Raw genomic sequence first — 16,352 nt, 5'->3', positions numbered from 1 at the left:
ACAATAGTTCAGTTACTGAGGGTACAGGACATTATTGCTTAAAGAACTGATGCTTCCCTCCATGGCACTGTACTACAAAATGTTAAAAACTGGAAAATTCTTCTATTAATTCCATGTCTCAACCCACAGAAACACTTAGAAGGGCCCAGCAAGCTCATACCTGGTGAATTACTGCTAATGATACAAGGATTGCTGTTCTCTGAATGCAGTCAAGTGACTGAAAACATCCAGTATTTTGGTTATTGTGGAATTAGGATCCCTGCAGTTTTCCCACAGCAAGTTTTCCTTTGGGAGGCAGTGATGTCTCCTGGGCTAAAAGGACAAAACAGAGAGAGCAAACACAGGAGCCAACTGAGCCCAAACTTTTTCCATGAAGTAGGATGAACTCACACCAGCACATGAGAAACAAATGCAGGATGATTTTCATCCTTTCATTTATACAGATGAACATCTCTGCCTGATGTTGGTGCAAGTGGCACTGCCTGGAAAAATACAGTAGCTGGCTGTATGATGAAAAAATATTTGCCTGGTGAGGAACACCCGTGTCTTGCCTGTTGCCACATTTCTCTTCACAGAGAAATGAAAGGCACAACTCTTCCCAAGGATTCCTGAAATCCACATTCTCTGAACCTCAGAGAAAGAAAACACAATTCTTATCACTTGCTGGGCCTGTGCCAAAGTAGAATGCAACACGGAGATTGTTTATCCAAAGTGAGGATGTTTTGTTTGTGAGAGTGTGTGTGTGTGTTGGGACTGCCGGGTGACAGCCATGAGATTCAGTGCAGTGTGAGCAGTTGTGTGCAGGGTTGAGTGCTTGGCAAATTCAGTTTTAGATGTACAGAATAATATAGTATAATAAAGTAATTCATTCCCTTCTGATATCTATGGAGTCAGATGCATAATTCTCTCTCCCTCACGATTGGAGTCACCGTTGATTTGCAATATCTTGCCCACAGCAGATGCCCCACGTCCGAGGGGACCCAACTGCAGGTGACAGCGCAGGCACTCTGAGCCAACCTGTTTGCAGCCATTTCCTTCCCAGCAGCAGCAGCAGCAGCTATCCCAGAGAACTTGGAGCCTCCTCTTCCCAAATGCCAGGCTGAGGAAGCAAACATTAACACTGAGCACACAGGGGGGTGAGCGGGGCTGTAACGTGAATCCCTGAGCTCCTGCCGGGCCAGTGCAGATATTTGAGGAAAGGAGATACCCCTGGCTGCCCTGCAGAGATCCAGGGCTGAGATTAATGGCAACTGTTGGGGCTGCCCTCCCCTGTGCCAGGCGTGCTTTAAAGCCGTGGCCTCCTGCCATCCCGAAACATAACCCTGTGGTATTGTCTTCATTCAGGCCCCTCATCAGCAATGTGAAAAGAGAGAAGAAGCTGGTGGCAGGATTAGAGGAGAGGTTGAAATATTCTGGGCAGCATATGCTGTAAGTCACATTATACAAAGAGGATTATGGGGCTGTTCATTGGCCAGGGCTTTCCATTCTGGAAGCAGTGCTGCTTGTCGGAGAGAAAACCTGGTGAAAAGTGTTTATAGCATGTTGGACCACAGTGTATGACACACTGAGCACAGTGACAAGCAATGAAAATATTTTTCAGGCCCTGTCTGGCCTCTCCTAGGAGATTGTTTTGTGTTTGTCAGGGTTATGCAAGATGCATGGGAAAAAGGGAAAACCAGAAGTGAGACCGATAATTCAGAATGGTGTCATAAACCTCCTAAAATTACCATCATCAGATGAACCTATCTCAACCTTAAAACTGAGTACATCAGTCCTGGAAGGCAGTTTGAGACCCTCCTTGTTTTAGAAGTGAGAAACCACCTTCTGTTGTCTGTTCAGGTTTAATTTATTCATGGCAAATTATACCCATTTTTTCCTTAAGACTACCTATGTTCCTACCTGAACCAGATAATTTTCTTCACCTGGCAACAAAGTATTTACAGAGAGAAAGGATATTGATTCAATCTGAGCCTTCATTTTAATACACTAAATAAATTATGTTCCTTCAGTCACCTTTCTTATCTCCATTCTCTTGGTCACCTCTCCAGCTCTTCTCTGCACTGGTTCCAGTTTACAGTCCCTTTTCTTGATCATGACCAGACAAGACCAAACCATGACTGAATAGATCTATGAACATGGTTCCACATTAAATTATAAAATATTCTATTTCTTGAACTGGTTTTTCTTTAAAAAATGCTCCTTTTGTCTCATACACATAAAGAGAAACAAACTAAAGGGAATTTATCTTCTCTACAAGCTACTTGAGAGGTTTTCAATGTTCAGAGTCCCCTCTTCTTGGGAACCCTCAGCTGTACAAGATTTCCACAACTGAAAAAAGTCCTTCTGAAGTCCTGGGAACATTAAAAATTTACAAGGAAAACTGCATCCATTTGGAATCAATCTCAGTCTTGGTGGCATGTCATAAAAACATCCAGCTTTCACCAAAAGACAAATTGATGTTTTGGATCCTGACACTTTCCCTGTGGTCAGATATATTTTGTCATATAAGGAACCAATTTACTCTTTTGAATCAAAAAGCAATTCGTAGTCTTTTCTACAACTTGGAGCACTTTAGTTTTTGCCATTTTCATTTTGAGCCTCTGGATATAGAGACTCTTAGTCTTTTTATTGTTACCCCTCCTCAGCAGCCACATTGTTATTATGCCTTGTCTCAAGAACTTTTTGCTGCAAGAAAGGCAAAGAGCTTTCAAAAGCTTTTTATTTTGCCATATAGTAAAAAAGAATAAGAATTTCTTTTACATTATCACGCTAAGGTGTAGGAAGGTATTCCTGTATGGAATCATAAGTGGAAGGGGGATCGCCAATTTCCCAAAAAATTACTATTGTTTCTCCCTCAGTTTGGAGATTTAGATACATTGAATTCTCATCTTTCTAAGTCAAACAATTCCTCCCCAAAACTGTAATTTCAGATTAAAGAAAAAACAGGGTTCTAAGTCTTCCCAAGCACCACAAGAGGTGCACTGGCTCACACCTCATGCCCTTCCCCAGTGGAATCTCCTGGATGAATCAGCTCCACCTTCACCTCAGCTCTTCCATTCTTCAGAGTGGGGTAATTACTCCTCTCACAAAAGCACAAAGTAACTCCAGAGCCAATTATGGCTTTGAGCTGTTATAAGCTTAAAAAGATACAAAAATGCTAACAGGAACTCCATTAAGCCATGGAGAAAGAGAAAGGCATCAGTGAATTTCCAAAGGGCAAGTACATTTCTGCTGCCAGAATGCTGCACACTGGAATTGCACTGAAATCCCTTCTCTTCAGACATGTCCCACCCAAGTAAAGCTGGGTGGGACTAACCTGAGTCACATCTAAAACAAAAAGCAAGAACTGACAACTTCTGTGCCGTGCCTGGAAAACATTTGCTTCCACTTTGGAAGGCTATAATTATCTCTGATACCAGAACAGCTTTATAGTTGTGTGCAAAAACCTTGCTGGCATTTCCTCCACAAAATAACCAACTTTGACATGAACAGCACTTGAGCATCACCAGGGGGATAGAGCAAAACCACAGATAAGAGCTGCAGAGCAAGGGAGGAAACGTGAATGGAATGGCATTATTGTGCTAACACAGTCAAACCCAGTTCTGAGAGGTCATCCAACAAGGTTTGTTCTCAGAACAAAGCAGGGTCAGTCAGATTTTGCAGTGTTTGACTCAAAGATTTCTCAATACTCACAAATTCTCCATGCAACCAGGCAGAGATTAGAGGATCTAACTTTAATTATGCTTGTATAAGTGTGACAGAGTGCTGTTGATTTACAAAGAGTTCCAAAAACATACAAGTATACATCTCTGTTGGAACAAGAAATTAAATGCTGTATCTACTTTTTTCTCATTATACAAGAAATTTTTTTGGTATCTTTCTAAGTAATCTTCAGAGCTGAAGCACCACTCTTAAATCAGTGCCTTGCACAAATGAGATTATTCTTCTTTGCCAAAGAGATCATCCAGAAGAGGAGGGTATCTGATCCCAGTCACAGGAGGGGATCGTGGTAGTTGGTTCCAGATATCTTCCCTCTGAAATTAGTAACCCAGAGAATATCTTAGTATGAAACAATGAAAACAGGAATCATTACAAGCTGGTCAACATAAGATTGAATGAGCTGCTTCAATTCCACAGACAAATCTGTGGAAAAATTGGGTCTTTACAAAGACATCTTCTTAAAAGATTACAACATGCACATTCTTGAATGTTACAAAATATTTTATTCAAAATATTTTCTATTACTAGCCCTCTTGCAGATTTTTAAAATTAAATAATGCTACATTTTCTTCATTAAAATGCTTATGCTTCAAATTCATGTCTCAACACCAAAAATCATACAAAATAATGGGATAAAGAGAAGGAATAATAAAAAAAAGCCAGCTAAACAAGCACAGCTCTGCTGCTGAAATTTATCTGTCAAACACAGGTACTATAGCCTCAAAATACTGGTATTCATTCATGGTAAGTCATGCACAAAATGACAATTGAATTCTAAAGCTGAACAAGATTTAAAACTTTTCCTGTCTCTGATTTTTTTTCCATTTTGTAGTTACCGCTCTTAATATATTAAATATTTAATTATTGCTTAAACAATAATTCTTCTGTAAAAACAAAGAATAAGCAAGAATTCTTCTGCAAAAACAAAGAATACTCCCTCAACAAAGCCTAATCAACACCATGATTCTCAGGACTGCTGTATAAAACATGTGGGAGGGTTCTGATTTTATCTGTACAAGACAGAAAAATTCTTCACAAAGACAAAGCAAAAATAATCAACCATGCAGAACCATGCTCTCCAAAGCAGAGCAAGCCAACAGCCCTGGGCCCTCTTTAGACACCACCAACAGTCTGAGATGCTACAGAAGAAAGTCTTGGTAAGGCAGGCAGGAGTCAGGAGTCAGGAGCACATTGCCTGGTTTAAACTATGCCATGAGTGAACTTGAATTTAAAGGAATGCTGTGTTTCTAAATGCTCTGAACACAATCAAACATATTCTGTACAACACACTGGCCAGGCTAGAACAGCAAAATGATGTGTTGGCAGAAGTCTTTGGATTTATTTGTTACAAAGTATTTAAAATTCAGCATAATTGCCTTATGGACCTTCTATTTTAAAATGTTCCACTCAGCACAAGATGGCAAGATCAGATTAGTCTCTGCAGTTTGTTGATATTGCATTTTTTTTTACCCTGAGTAGCAAGCTGAAGACATACAAAGTTTATCCACCATCACTTCTCTCTGTGCACGCCTACCAGAGATGTGGTGTGCTATGTACAGGTTTCTGAGGAGTTATACAAAATGCAGAACTATTTTCTGCATATGTCTCAGTGGAGCTTAAAGTATTTTCTGTCTACCTCAGCAAGGGAACAGATCATTTGACATGTGACAATGATATTTGTGGGGGAAGCAGTACTCATGCCCATTGTCCATGGATAAGTACACCAGCTTCCCCTTCTCTTTTTCTCTTCTATAAAATGTCCCAGAGATGTGATATCTACTAGGCACTTCCTCATCCCTGTTTGACTTCTCTGCTTCACCCTAAACCTCCCTATTAAATCTATTAAAATTAATTACTTAAAGAAAATAGGTACAAATACACAAACAGGAAAAAATACTGTAGTGTGTTCTGGCTAGGACAATTATGTTAAAGTTGGAGAAATTATACTGAGACTTTTTTTTACCTTAGGTTGCTCCTTTTCCTCCACAAAAGCACGGACTTGATTCTCTCTCCAGTTCAGTGCATGCACAAACTTTTTATAGTCTACCTGCTTTTGGTTATCTTCAAACCTGAGAAGAATATCCATAAGATGACTCAAGGTTAAAGGGAATTTTTAACAAAGTTATGTCATGTTATCTACAGCATACTAATCATTGCCTTTGGGATAATAACTTTTATACTACTTTATTCCCAAACACTGGCAGGAGTGAAAAAAAGGTATAAAATGTCAGGAACACCTATATTATACATGATTTTCCATATTCTTACAGCTTATTATTGTCTCTTACAGAAGAATTCACCTTCTTCAAGTTTGACTTCATTTCAGCTATTTTCATTTTAGTTTTGAAGCACTGCCCAACATTTCCAACACTGATCTCACAGCTTTTGATAAACACAGAGTTGGGATGATCAGTATATGATTCCTTTGTGTAGGAAAGAAACAGAATTACACAGGAAACCTGTGCTGTAACACAGCTGACCTGCTCTCTGTTCTATTATTATTTCTACAACAACCTCCTGAAAATAAGTAATCCTTCAAAAATGCTGTTTGCACACACCTTGGGATCAATTTGCAGTTGACAAACAGCTCACTAATGTATCAAACAATAGCCAGATTTTAAAATCACTGGGTACCAGGTTTATGGTATTGTTCTTTAATTCTACGGATAAATAGATATATTTCTATCAGTTGTGGCTGTCTCCTAAATGCACATAGATACTGCCAGCAGATATATATGCCAGAAGATATAGATGCTGCCAGCTAAGGTCTACAGGTCTATAGGTACATGTGGAAATGCTATTTCCCTCCCTCAGACTTCTAAAATCTTTACCCTGCAATAATAAACCACATGGGAATTTTATAAGTTATAAGTATAACTTATAAGTTATAAGTATGGGAAGATTTATAAGTTACTTCATCCTTCTGCCATTGATTTGGATGAAGCAGCTTCAGAAATAGAAGTCCTCAGTTCAGCAGTGCCCTGAGGTGACTCTTGGGCACCACTGTTCTTCCAGTGTCACCAGGCACATGTTGAAAGACCCTTTGGGTTGAGGCTTGAAAAGAGCAGCTGGAATGCTCTGCCATAAATCCAGCACTGGCACTTTCTGAAGGACACCTGTCTCACCCAACACCTCCCACCTGCAAAAGGGACCCAGTTTGGGCACAAAAACATAGCCTGGAAGTGTCTGTGCTTCACTGGGGTCCCTGGAGAAACACAGACACCCAGCAAGGCTCAGAATCTCTTACCTGGTGGGAGACACCAGGCCAAACAATTCTGCCCTGTTATCTGGTGAGACAAAAACCACTGCACAGGAAACAAGTGTTGCTAAAAATCATTTTGCCTTGTCCTTAATGAAATACCAGTGCACAAAACACAGGCCTCAAAACCCTTCAATCACTACAGAGGGTTCTAACAAAAATTAAGCATGAAGGCACTTTAAGGGAGAATTTACAGCATAAACTTGGAAAACAATACTGGAGGAGAAATAGATCTGGTGACAAAAATAAACTGCAACAAACTGCAACTCATCCTTTCCTTCTCCTCCCCCCCACACCTTTCATTTAATAGTCAGCAGGAAAGATAATAATGAAATATACTGAAAGCCATAAACAGAGATGGCAGAGATAAACTGGAATGTTAAGTACAGTGAGTTATGCTGAAGATGAAAGCAAAGTCAGAAAAGAATGCTACTGCTACCAGAATTAAATGAGTCTGAAACACTGCCATGAGAAACCTTCCCATGACAGCCTGCTTCTTCACCACAGTTCACATGCAAGTTAATATTTCCACAAAGCCTTACTTTTGGGGAATATATCCAATACACAAGAAAATTTCCATTCTCACTTCCAGTGGGTTCTTAGTTTCAGGTTTTTGGGGTTTTTTTTGCAGGTGGCAATATGGAAGACAAACAAGTTTTGCGTGAGATGTAATAAAACAACCAAAAAGCTTAAATAAAAAAGCTTTTTCTCTTGGAAAAATAATGGCAGACAGATTGGAATTTCAGAACAATCAGGACAAATGATTTTTCCTTCTAAGATCATGTAGTTACCTTTTGCTCATTGTGAAAAGTCAACAGATTAATTCTACCACCAAGAGGCTGAGCTGTATAAGCAGGATTTTTAAACAAAGACCAAGTGAAGGTGTAACTATTCAAACTTTCTGTTGAAGAAAGCATTGCTTCTGCTTTTGACACACATTTACAAGGAGAAAAGTCCTTTGATGTGACAGCACTAGTGAGCTGAGATGACAAAATGGGTTTGAAATTATCTATAACCAAGAATTTTAACATGGGCAGAGGAAATGGGATTCCTAAATTTCATAATTAAATAGCTACAAAAAGCATCTTAAAATACTACTCTAGGATAACCCAGACAGAAAATAAAAAATCTGCTCTTTAGATCTTTTTACTACTGTGACTTATTGTATCAATCTACTAAAAGCAGACACTAGAGATTTGGCACAGAGCAGATGGACTGAGATGTTATCAATTTGTGCATTATTAGGACAGAGATGTCATACATTTCAGAGGCTGGAGTTAATAATGCTGAGACAGTGCTCTTCAGAAAAGGAAATTAGATTTGTCTTATCAAGAAGATGTGCCAAAGATAGCTTTAAACCACCCTTCTCTTCAGGTTTTCCCCTGTTACTTCACCAATTCATGGGATTTTAGACTATGAAAGTCACTGCTCCATCCCTATCACAGTTTGCAGGGCTTTTTCTTTTCTTTATCATTACAGAAATAATCACACATTTCTGCTTATAAAAATACATCCATAATTAAATACTGCAGATAGGTGAAAAATCTGGTCAAACATTATGATCATTCCTGAGGATGCTTTGGTGAGTAAAAATTACTTACTAATAACTTTTTCTTTGCCATCAAGAAATCTATACCCCAAAGATTTATGAGAAAGTTTAATGTATGTGCAGAGTTTTTTTAATTCCTTCATTTCAAACATTTATTAACAAGTTAATCTGATAACAACAGAGCAGAAGCATCTGCTGCTGTAACCTTAGAGAAAATGTTGGGATTCTTCAGTCTGTTTGATACTCTCTGTGCAATACAGTTCTACAGGGACTGAATTGCCACAGGTGTACACCTAAATTGTCATAAACTGCTCATAATTAAAGGACTTAAACCAGCAAGAACAACAAGTCACTATTAAATAATAATGGCTACCATCTCCTTTTTAAAATATTTATTTATAATACATATACTCATGTCTTGAACAACCATGAATTGCACTATCAGCTCCTCAGCAAACTGAGTAACAGGAATAATTTGTCTTAAGAGATTAAAATATGAATTTAGAGCTCCTTTTAATCACAAATGGCATAAGGAGTGTCAGGCACCAAAGGTAACAAGAAGGCAGCAGGAGAAAGATCTCCTGATCATTTCCACTGCTGCTCCAGCTACGGGACACTTGCTGTAGCAGGAAAAGAGGGTTTCTTCCTGAAAGAAAACGGTCAGCCCTAAAAATAAAACATTACAGGTAGGAAATCAGGTAAAAAAATTGTTACCCAGTCACATTCCTGGGGGAGACTGAGCAGGCAGGAGTGGCCTGACCTGGCCTGGCAGTGAATGGAGAGCTGGGATCACCATGTAGGAGCCCCTCTGTCATCAGGCACTGCCACCTGAGAGATTGGAGGTTCTCCTTTTCAAAAAAAAAACCCCTTTCAAACAGACTCCCCCCAGCAGTGCAGAGAGGTGAAAAAAGACTCAGCTACTTTAAACAGAAATTTAAAAACATAATTTAAAACACTAGGGACCTACAATTAACAACTGAATTAATGCAGAATAATCAATGTGTAGTGCTTGTAAACTTGTCATCCATTCTTTCTCCTCTCAATTTTCCCCTTCCTTAGCTACCAGCTGTTTATAAATCCTCCAGGGAAAGATTGCTTCTTTTAAAGTTCTTGTTAGCATCAATTTAGCATTGCAGAAAATAAAAATAACAGAAAAACCCCCTAAACTCATTACTTAAGCACTTTGCAAAATTTATTTATTAAACAAACTGTAATTGTTCATTATGCCTGCATAAATTTAAAGACATGTTTATAATGACTACTGTAGTTTTCTGGCAGAAACAACTGTGTACTGTCTGCATTTTTTAATGCAATGTTATTAATTCTGCATTGTTCTGTGATTTAAAAAGTAAGTGAGAAAATGCTGATGGACAAAGCAAATGCTTTTTAACATGCCAGCTCAGGTAAATTGGAAGAATGTTCACATTGTTGGGTACCTAAATCCTCCTATTTCAACATCCCACAATTAAAAATATAAATTTACACTAGATGGACAATATGAAAAGGTCTTATGAAACCCCAGTTTTTGTGCTAAGTCTCCCTTCACTCCATGGCAACTGAGTGGTCTTTGGGTACAGTAAACAAAGTTCTGGGTCATTTGGAGGTGACCACAAAATTAGACAGCAATTTCTAGTCCCATCTCATGCGTGTAATAAGTGACAGATCATTGCAGTATAATTTCCAAATGTAAATAATAAATACTTTAAAAGTACTACCTTTCAAAATAGAAAAATAGAGTCATTAAGTCCTGGAGAAAGTCTTTGCCACCTAATCTCAGATAGCAAAGCTGAATAAACACAGAGCTTCAGCCTTCAGCTATTATCTGATCACATTGTCCAGCATCATTTTATAGCTGAATGGGGTCCAGCTAGTGCATTAGCTATATATACTGATTTTGTGGGACTCAGTCCAGCAGCTTTTATTGCTCCACTTTCTTCCTTCATAAATAAAGATTCACGGAGTAGGACCACCACCACCACTTGTTTCAGAAAGAAATATCCGTGGACACAAAACTACATGGTTTCTCATAAATAAAAAATAAAATAAAATAAAATAAAATAAAATAAAATAAAATAAAATAAAATAAAATAAAATAAAATAAAATAAAATAAAATAAAATAAAATAAAATAAAATAAAATAAAATACAAGGAAAGAATGCTGGAATACTGTTGACAAACTTGGCCCACACTGAATTGCAAACTCCCCAGGAAGGAGACTGCTCTTCATTAACAATAAACCTGCCTGTTTCATGATTCTTCAGTATTGAAGAAAACTTAAAGAAAGCAGAAAGAAAGGAAAAATTTAAATCTCATTAAGATGACTCACCTCTTCAATTTACAGACTACTAGAAATTAAGTCCTATTAAATAGAGTTCAAAAAAATATTTCCCTGGCTCTGCACCCTCATAACACAACAAACTTCCCAAGCAGTGCCAAGTGCACACATGATGAAAAATGTGACAATTCCTCATTACCTGCAGTGCTGTGACAGCACCTGAACTGCCACCTTTGAAGCAGCTGATGCTGTAACTTAGAGGTGCCTTACACAAGGCTCTCTGTCAAATGAAGCACTTCCCACACTGATTTCTGAGGCCCAGCTTCACACCATTCTCATTTACCTTTCTCATACAGAAATCTGTAACACAGGCTGGCCTCAGCCCCTTTAGAACTAAGGAAAATGGATGGGAATTTGGAAATGCAGCTCTGATGCTGGCTGAGGAGATAACTCTCTCCTCCACCACCTACAGAAAGAACCTACAGGAGCTGAAACCTCATCCAGCTATCATGGGTACCTTGCTAAAGTAGGGTGAAATCCAGCCCTTCATCTCCTCCCTGTGTTCTAAGCTTATCTCTAATTTTTATTACAGTGTACTGGGCTTTTTCTTTTTAGCTGCCTACACTCACTCCTTAGTAAAGTAGAGGTTCAGGGCACAGAAGTTTTACCTGGTATAAATTCACAAACAATAAACATGTCCCCAGAGCCCAGGATGTGTCAGGCTTGCCTGCTTGTTATCAGAACTGAGTTAGTACATAAAGGAAAACTTCCAGTGCCTTGCTGTGCATTTATTCAAGTTCAGCCCTTAAGAAATAGAATCTGTGAGAACCCCTTGTCTAACATGGGATGTCAATTGTCCTTCAACAATTGTGTTGGGCAGCTTGGTGGGAGTTCTAAAATGTCATTTGTAGATTACTGTTAAAATTCAGACATTTTTGAAGACTAATGCTTGTAACTCAGGGTAAGAAGTGATGAACAGCAGCACAAGGAAGCTTTATCAAAATGGATTCCACATTTCTGCCTGACAAGGGTGTTTTCATTATTTACTAAACCCAGGTGCTTAATTTGCAACTCCTCCTGAAATCAAGAAGTATATTTACCTGAAAGCATCTAAACATGACAGAAGACAAGACCTGTTCCTGTTTTTAACACATTATGAAAGCACAGACAAAACATGTGATTTAAGGATTTCCCTCAAGGGAAAGAAGAAATCAGCAAGTATGCATTTAATTTCTATTACCAGAAAATCTGGCCAGGAAAACCAAATTCAACAAGACATGAGTGTTCAGAGCACCATAGCTTACTCTGAACTCTAATACAAATGCACTAAATAGTTCCTTTCACTTCTTTTCCCATTAATAAAGGAAAGCACAGTAGCAAAGCAATTTGTCTCAAAAAAGCTAAATGTGCCATGGGAAAGTACCAAGGCCATGCCAACACTCCTTTTCCTTTTTAAAAATGGCAATAAAATATGTTTCAGGTGAGATTAACAGGAGTAGCAAACCAATTTTGTTTACTGCTGATGCTGTCAACTTGATAAAGACACTTCATTTTATTCATGTTGGTGTGTTACTTGAAACTCACATGATGTGTTTTCATAAGATTATTGTTTTTACCTCACATCTATATACAGGAACAACTAAAGCAAAAAAAAGTCAATCTTATTGAAGATGATAATTATCAGTAACTGACTCTGGAAAGATGAATTCCATAGAATTGTGCCAAATCCCAAAGATGATTTACTATGCCAGGCAAAATGAAGAGAAGTTGCTAAGATGGATGCATCTCAGTTGATTATAAATATTCTATAAATAGGAAAGTCTGTGTGTGTAGGAACAAAATCTGCATCATTAAACGATTCATATTAGATAAATGACAAATTCTGAAGATTTGTGTCCACAGCAGATATTTAGCATTGATTTGCACCCTTGCATGCAGGTCCCCCTCTCTGCCCTTAAGTTACCTGGCCAGTAAAGTTTCTAGAAGATCATCAGCAAGTGGCAACTTAAAGGATTTGAAAATAGTCCTGCAGGTCTCATTGGGCAACAATCCACACCTGCACATAAGAAAGAGAGGTAGAAATATACATTAGGTATTTTCCAGGTTTACTTCAAGTGAATGTTTCTGTGCATAGGAAAATGTGTGAGGAACATCATGATAGAGAAAAAGACAACAAAGTTTCATGAAATTTTGCTATTGCAAAGCTGAGAAACTTGAAGGCCACATTGTAGCCTTTCTCATACTGAGATCCTCAGTGATTCTCCGTGACTCTTTATGTGACATCAGAGAACAAAAAGGGTAAATGAGTCACATAAAGATTCATTCTTTCCTTTTTTCCCCCTTAAATCACTGTTTCTCCTCTTTGATTTAAAGTCCTGTGTTTTGACCATGAGCTGGTATCTGATGTAACAGAATGTTCAGTCCAGAATCTACAATAAAAAGCCCATGTACAAAATTTAAAATAGAAAAATAAGCTGTCCTCTTCTTGTCTATTGTCAAGTGCTGAGAGAAGCTTAACATTACACATAATATTTTTTGGCCATAATAAACCATTTGCTCAGCAACAACAGAAAGTAGGAGGGTTTACAAGAAGAGCTTCTCAAACAACAGTTTGGGATAAAGAGAAGAAACTTACTTTTCTCGGTCATTGTACAAAAACACTGTCATCAGTTGTTCAAAATTTTCAAAGGCATTTTTCTTTAGTTTTTCTTGAGCCATTGAAAGGAGGAGGAGCAGGTCTGTTTGACTGTTATCTCTGATGCCATAGTGACGCCCAAGAGTCATAATTTCATGTTCTGAAAATCCTCCAGCAGCAACACTGACTATCCAATTTCTGTGCACAAAAACAACAACTTACATTAGTTTTAAGTAAGTTAAAACCAGTTAATAATCACTAATTTTGGATGAGGATGTCCAAATTTCCTCAGTAGCCATCTATACATACAAAAATACATGAAACACTTGGATGCTGTAAGTGGAAAATGAGATCCCATGCAAGGATGAGTCTGGGATGTGCTCTCCCAGGCCTGTGTGTGCTGCTCAGACAAATCAGCCCAGCTGATTTGAAGAAAAAAAGAAAAAATTTCTTCTTCTAGAAGAAATTTTCCTGAGATCCATCTGATGGGACAGTGTCAGCTCCCTCAGTGTCAAATCTGGATTACTGTAACTGCATTGGCACTATGATCCCAAACATCTGCCTCTGGTGCACTCACATTCAACCAGGCTTTTTAACAAGCAAGCATCAGCAGAGGCCCATGTGTTTCAGTCAAAATTAGATTAATTATATATAATACTTCTGGATAAACTGCACTAAGAATAAACTTCACTGTAATTGCTGGTGCAATTAGTGCTGTACCTTGTGATACCCATGAGGACACTGAATCACTGTGATTCAACTCCAATCCTTGAAAACAAATGGAAGAAATTAGTAGTGATGCACAAAGTTCTGACACAAGAGCTAAATGGCTGCCTGGAGAATACTTGAATTGTTGAATTAATCTGATGAGGGATCTCTTTAACATCCACATGTGAACTGAAAGCATTGAAATTTAGGACCCTTCCAAATTTGCAAACTTTTAACAAGAAACATAGTTCTTCACTTGCTTCCTCTCAGAAGCTTGTGTGGTCCTGTTCAAAGGAAAGGATCATTTCATATAATCAGATTGCACTTACACAACTATTAAAGAAAGGTTAAATACTGTAGAGTGTCTACTTAGATTCAACTACTTCTTTATCCATATTAAATGAATCAGAATTATCTTTTATTTGCAGTGGCAGGAAATAAATACAAGGAAGTGACAAGCTGTTGACAGTAGCAAACTTTATTTGAGGTTACACAAACTTAATGGCCAAGACCTGGTCCATCTCCATCTACTCATATTATCATTATCTTGTCAGTATTATTTTTCCACTTACTGGATATTATTATTTATATTGCAGCAGCATTCAGAGATCCAGCCAAAGCTGGAGCCTCCTTCCAGCAGCCTGCAATAAACACCACTGCACACACAGAGAGGACAATGCTGCTGATAAGCCTGGCACTGCAGTGCTTCGGCTGGCAGAGCTGGGGGCTGTAGATAACATCAGCCATTTCCACAGACTGCATTTCCATCCATGGCACAGAATTTTCCACTGTCAGGATTTTAAAAGTCTTTTATTTTCTCAATCCAGTCAGTGACAATCAAATCACTAAAAGCCACAGATAAAATTATTTCACTTGGGAATTAAGGAATATTTTAGGGATTGTGAGGAACTAATGAGTAAGACCCAAGACTCACAAACAGAATGACATCTAAACTCTCCCTGACCAAAAAAAACCAAGCTCCAATAATTGTTCCCACAGCTTAGCTATCTCTTGTTTTACTTAATTTTTTGTTCTAGAAGAATAGGACAGATTGCAATCTGAATTTATTACAGAAAGAAGTCATAATTAACTGCTCAAGAGAGCTGCTTCTCAAGCTGAATTGAAGATAGGCATCTTTGTTAGACCCACATGGTCCTTTGTCTCTAACAGCAAACAGTCTTGCCAGTAGCATAGGAGAAAAAGCAGCCCGGATAGGGCTGTGTGATGCACAAACATCTAAGTTTTAAATATTTTTTTTAATTCTCTTTTTAACAAAGATTTCAATAGTTCTAATGATAGCTTAGGGGATAGCTTCAGTGTACATCACACATTGATTTCCTGGATGAAGTAGTGAAGATTTGGGTTCTGAAAGCAGTTAAAGTAAATTGTATAATCACAATTTTCTTCACTACATCATACTTATAAAATGTAGTTTTACATGCAGATTATATAAAATTACATAGGTAGAAAGGAAGAAATCTGAACAGTCAAATTCAGAGCTGAGTAAAACCTCAGCTGTATTTAAGATAAGGAAAGAGGATTATCATTGAAGCTGTCACACAGATAATTGCCTGCGCTAAAAATAATCATTTGTTGTTAGTTATAGTAATCAAATGTCATGGTAAATTGAAAATAAACAGAGATGTACACAATAAGAAACTGAAAGAAAAAATATTCAATTCACATAGAAGTATCTTGGAATTTTCATAGATGTAAAGAAGTGCTCTTGTTTTTGTCATTCAAAATGCTTCTTTCTTTCTAAAATAAAATTCACAGATAATAATGAGAACCTTTAGATTACTGGATGTAATACAAACTAACAGAAACAAAACCTACTGTCACTGTAGAGCACAAATGTTCAAAGGCAAATTCTTAGAGGCCAATTCTTCCTCTGGCAGTGTGAACATCCCCTGTTAGACCAAGGCCTTCCCCCATAGGAGGGATGGGGACCCTTAAAGGGTGTTGGGACTGGCCCAGATGAGCACTGAGGCCCAGAAAACCCTGATTATTTGGGTTCCCCAGGTTTCCTGCTCATGGAGAAGCCTCCTGCATTTTTTGTGGCTGAAACCAAGTCCCTCCATTCCACATATCTCTCTCCATGTCACAGAATAGCACCACCCTAAATTAAACCACTGAGCTGTTCGCAGCTGCACAGATTATGTCCACGATTAAATTTACACCCAACTCAGACTCTTCTGGATAAAAT

The 16,352-nt window shown here is 38.1% G+C and overlaps 1 protein-coding gene across 1 annotated transcript in view; it reads right to left on the bottom strand.

Moving 5' to 3' along the window:
• Nucleotides 1–3,762: 3,762 nt before the first annotated feature.
• EFHC2 (EF-hand domain containing 2) overlaps nucleotides 3,763–16,352 on the bottom strand; it is a 56,976-nt gene continuing 44,386 nt past the window's right edge. Inside the window, exons 12-15 of the mRNA XM_064703509.1 lie at nucleotides 13,439–13,636; nucleotides 12,767–12,859; nucleotides 5,684–5,789; nucleotides 3,763–4,034 (exon numbers count right to left, since the gene is read on the bottom strand). Coding sequence (XP_064559579.1) covers nucleotides 3,939–4,034; nucleotides 5,684–5,789; nucleotides 12,767–12,859; nucleotides 13,439–13,636 — 493 coding nt within the window. The 3' untranslated portion in view covers nucleotides 3,763–3,938. The remainder of the gene's footprint in view (nucleotides 4,035–5,683; nucleotides 5,790–12,766; nucleotides 12,860–13,438; nucleotides 13,637–16,352) is intronic.

Source organism: Zonotrichia leucophrys, chromosome 1 (assembly GCF_028769735.1).
Source record: "Zonotrichia leucophrys gambelii isolate GWCS_2022_RI chromosome 1, RI_Zleu_2.0, whole genome shotgun sequence".
NCBI classification, from domain to species: Eukaryota; Metazoa; Chordata; class Aves; order Passeriformes; family Passerellidae; genus Zonotrichia; species Zonotrichia leucophrys.
Note: the sequence above shows the minus strand (reverse complement) of the source record. Positions and strands in the feature narration are given on the sequence as shown.